The 3620-nt window shown below is 40.6% G+C and overlaps 1 protein-coding gene across 8 annotated transcripts in view; it reads left to right on the top strand.

Annotated features, from left to right (window-relative positions):
• The window catches only part of EML6 (EMAP like 6), a 282005-nt gene that overhangs the window by 164387 nt on the left and 113998 nt on the right, over positions 1-3620 (top strand). For all 8 annotated transcript variants that reach the window (XR_002126189.1, XR_002126190.1, XM_019662103.1 and 5 more), the window contains one exon: positions 2807-2974. Coding sequence is in view for 6 of the 8 variants with exons in the window: in XM_019662103.1 (XP_019517648.1) it covers positions 2807-2974 (168 nt within the window). In the remaining 2 variants the exon portion in view is untranslated. The remainder of the gene's footprint in view (positions 1-2806; positions 2975-3620) is intronic.

Genomic DNA, 3620 nt, shown 5'->3' with positions numbered 1-3620 from the left:
GAGAGAGAGAGAGAGAGAGAGAGAGAGAGAGAGAGAGAGAGAGAGAGAGAAGCAGCAGGAAAAAAAGATCAGATAAAGGCCTAAATATTAATGACATGAATGCTTTTGAAGGTTATAGTTCCAGACTGCCAAGTATATATTTGTTATCTATTGTTGTATGAAAAAAATTCCTCTCTCCACCAAATTTAGCGGCTTAAATAAACAAACATTTATTATCTCACAGTTCCTGGGGATCAGAGATTTTAGGAGCAGCTTAGCTGGATGACTCTAGCTCAAGACCTCCTCATGAGGTTGCCGTCTTCTGAGGCTAGACTGAGGCCCGGGGATCCACTTCCAAGATGGCTCACCACGTGGCTATTGGCAGGAGGTCTCAGCTCCTTGCTTTGCAAGCCTCTGCATAGGCTGCTTGAGCGTCCTTAGCACGTGGTACCTAGAGATCCAAGAAAGAGAGCAAGGAGGAACCTGCCTTGCCTTTTATAACCTCCTTTTCTTTTCTTTTTTTTTTTAAAGATTTTATTGGGGAATTAGAGGGGAACAGTGTTGGGGAAGGGGAACAGACAGGTAGACAAATTGCTGTTTTGTTCTTCAGTCTAGTTGTGGAGGACATCGCTTCACTGGCCCATGTTGGTATGATCATTGCGCTCTTCCCGGGTGAGGCATTCGGTCGCCGGTCGTTGGTTGGCCACTCATGGTGGCTCACGGCAGCAGTCGCTGGCTGCTGGCTGCTCACGCTGGCTGCCAGCCACTCATGTAGCTCACGGCAGCCCACTGCAGCCCCACTGCAGCCTGTGCCGTCACCAGCAACTCATGGCAGCCCAGCTCCAGGTCGAGCTGTTGTTCATCATCTTAACTGTAGAGGGCGCAGCGTCACTGGCCCTTAATGTGGGATCCGAACCGGGGCCCTGCTGCTCAGAGCTGGTGCTCCTAAGCGAGCTCTTAACCAACTGAGCCACTGGGCCGGCCCTATAACCTCCTTTTGGGTGTCACACACCTTCACTTTTACCATATTCTATTCATTTTGATTTGTATCAAAGAATTTGTGGACATACTGTTTTTTCTTCTTTCTAGCTTTTTTGAGATATCATTGGCAAGTAACATTGTGTAATTTTAAGGTGTACAATGATTTCCTATACAGGTATATTATGAAATGATTACTACTTGAAAGTTAGTTAACACACCTATCACCTCAGTTAGTTACCTTTGTGTGCATGGTAAGAACATTTAAGATCTCTCTTAACAACTCTCAAGTATATAATACAGTACTATTAATTGTAGTCACCACGTTATACATTAGATTCCAAAATGTATTCATCTTATAACTGAAAGTGTACCCTTTGACCAATATCTCCCCATTCCTCCCACTCCCAATCCCCTAGTAACCACAAATCTGTGTGTTTCTATGAATTTTACTTTTTTAGAATTGTGGGCATATTTTTAAATCACTGCAAAGAGACAGATTAAATGACCTCTGAGGAGGGTATAAAGGTCAGGGCAGCAAAGGATAGCCCAAGAAGATCTATAGAGATATGGGAAGAATATACTTTACTTCCCAATTATTGAGTTAACATCAGCTAGCATTTCCAACTGATCTTAGTTGGAATCTGTTTGACTTTATTAAATTACCAAAGTTGATATAGGCAACTCTTTGAAAAAGGCGAGGTTGCTTTTGCGACCCAAGGCCTCCCTTCCCCTCTGTGGCATTATTTCCCTAGTCTTTTGGAGGGAGGGTCTGATATAATAGGACCTCACCTGATCAGAACATGCTCTCAGGAAAGGGACACCTTCATATAAATCATTACCTCTCTAGTGGGAATTTAAATTTTAAACATGTGGTAATTGAACAGATAGCTTTTTCACCCAAAGAGATTTCATTTAGAGCAGCGGTTCTCAACCTTCCTAATGCCGCAACCCTTAATACAGTTCCTCATGTTGTGGTGACCCCCAACTATAAAATTATTTTCGTTGCTACTCTATAACTGTAATTTTGCTACTGTTATGAATCGTAATGTAAATAAATATCTTTTTGTTTTCCGATGGTCTTAGGCAACCCCTGTGAAAGGGTCGTTCGACCCCCAAAGGGGTCGCGACCCACAGGTTGAGAACCGCTGATTTAGAGGGACTGTAAAAGGTAGAAGTGTTTTTGAAGGAGAGATGGCGTGCTGGTTGGCCTCCTGAAATCTCCCGTAGTCTTTGGAGTACTAGGTCCCCACATGATAAGGTGGACCCTGATTTCTCCATGAGTGCCTTTATGCTGCTGTGTACTGACCATACACAGGAGACTTTCTTGCAGCAGTAGTTCAACCACAAGTATAAGTTCAAATAGTTTCTATTGCATTCACTACCTGGGGATGGCATTTACTGAATAATCAGTTTCAGAAAATAATTTCGTTCTCCCAATTCTACATCTACATGACCCCAAACAATTTGACTTTTTCCCCCACAGAATTATTTTCTATTTCCCAGTTGCAAAGGACTATCTATTTTATCTTGTATTTAAATAAGAATGTGTGAGATATTCATTCTTTAACATTTATTTTTAGAATCAGTGAAGCAGTAGGCATTATTTAGAACAGGTTCAGATGTGTCTTTAGATACAGGGCTTAAATTTTAAGACCCATTTTTAGCTTATTCCATGCTGGAATAATTAAGGTATATTTTGGAGAATTTGCTTATTTGTTATTTAATACTGAAAATTATTTTGTAGTAGGTTTAAAGATTTTACTCCTGAACATGAATAACAATGTAATTTTCTAACCAATAAATTCTATTTTTTTTGCATAACTAATCTTCTCAAAAATATCTTCAGGAGCCAAATTTAGAAAGTATGTGGGCCATTCTGCACATGTCACAAACGTCCGCTGGTCTCATGACTTTCAGTGGGTATTAAGCACAGGAGGGGCTGACCACTCGGTTTTCCAGTGGAGATTTATTCCAGAAGGTGTCAGCAACGGCCTGCTGGAAACTGCACCCCAGGGTAAAACCAGTAATAATTTTTTTCAATAAAGTTTCAAGGAATGTTCTAACATCTCTTCTGGAGATAAAGAGTTAAAGCAATTTTGAAAAATTCATTTCTATAATAAATTTTTAATTTAAAAAGGAACAGAAAAAAAGCTTTTGAGACAAATATGCATCAGTTGAATAATTTCCTTCAAAGGATTTTGCTTATACCAAATGCAAGTTGAAGGTTTAAGGTTTACATGAAGAATTAACCTTTGAAGACAACATGAATGCAAATGTTTCAACCTCCTTAGGACAATTGTAATGGGCGGTGGGTCTGTTGAGTTAGGTTACAGGGTGACAGGATAACCTTCGTAATAGTAATTGCCTCCTGAATGGGGTTCAAATGTGGGTCTGTGTGTCCCAGTTCAATGGATGTATAGTCTTTTTATTTATTGTGATGTCGGCCAGAATGATCAGGTAGCAAAATGAAAAATTTTTCATTTTTCTATGTATGAGGAAGTTTTTGTTGGGTGGGGTTCTGCCGTGATTTTGACCATGGCAATTACTGGCACTTGAACATATGAACAGGCTAAAGAGTGTCTTTATTGAATTAAGTGGCTGGATTCCCCAGCCTCCTCCTTGGTAAAACCTGCCTACCTACCTTCCTTCCCTCCCTCCCT

Source organism: Hipposideros armiger, unplaced genomic scaffold, assembly GCF_001890085.2.
Source record: "Hipposideros armiger isolate ML-2016 unplaced genomic scaffold, ASM189008v1 scaffold_366, whole genome shotgun sequence".
Classification (NCBI taxonomy): Eukaryota; Metazoa; Chordata; class Mammalia; order Chiroptera; family Hipposideridae; genus Hipposideros; species Hipposideros armiger.
The sequence above is the reverse complement of the archived record's forward strand: the minus strand, read 5'-3'. Positions and strand labels throughout refer to the sequence as shown.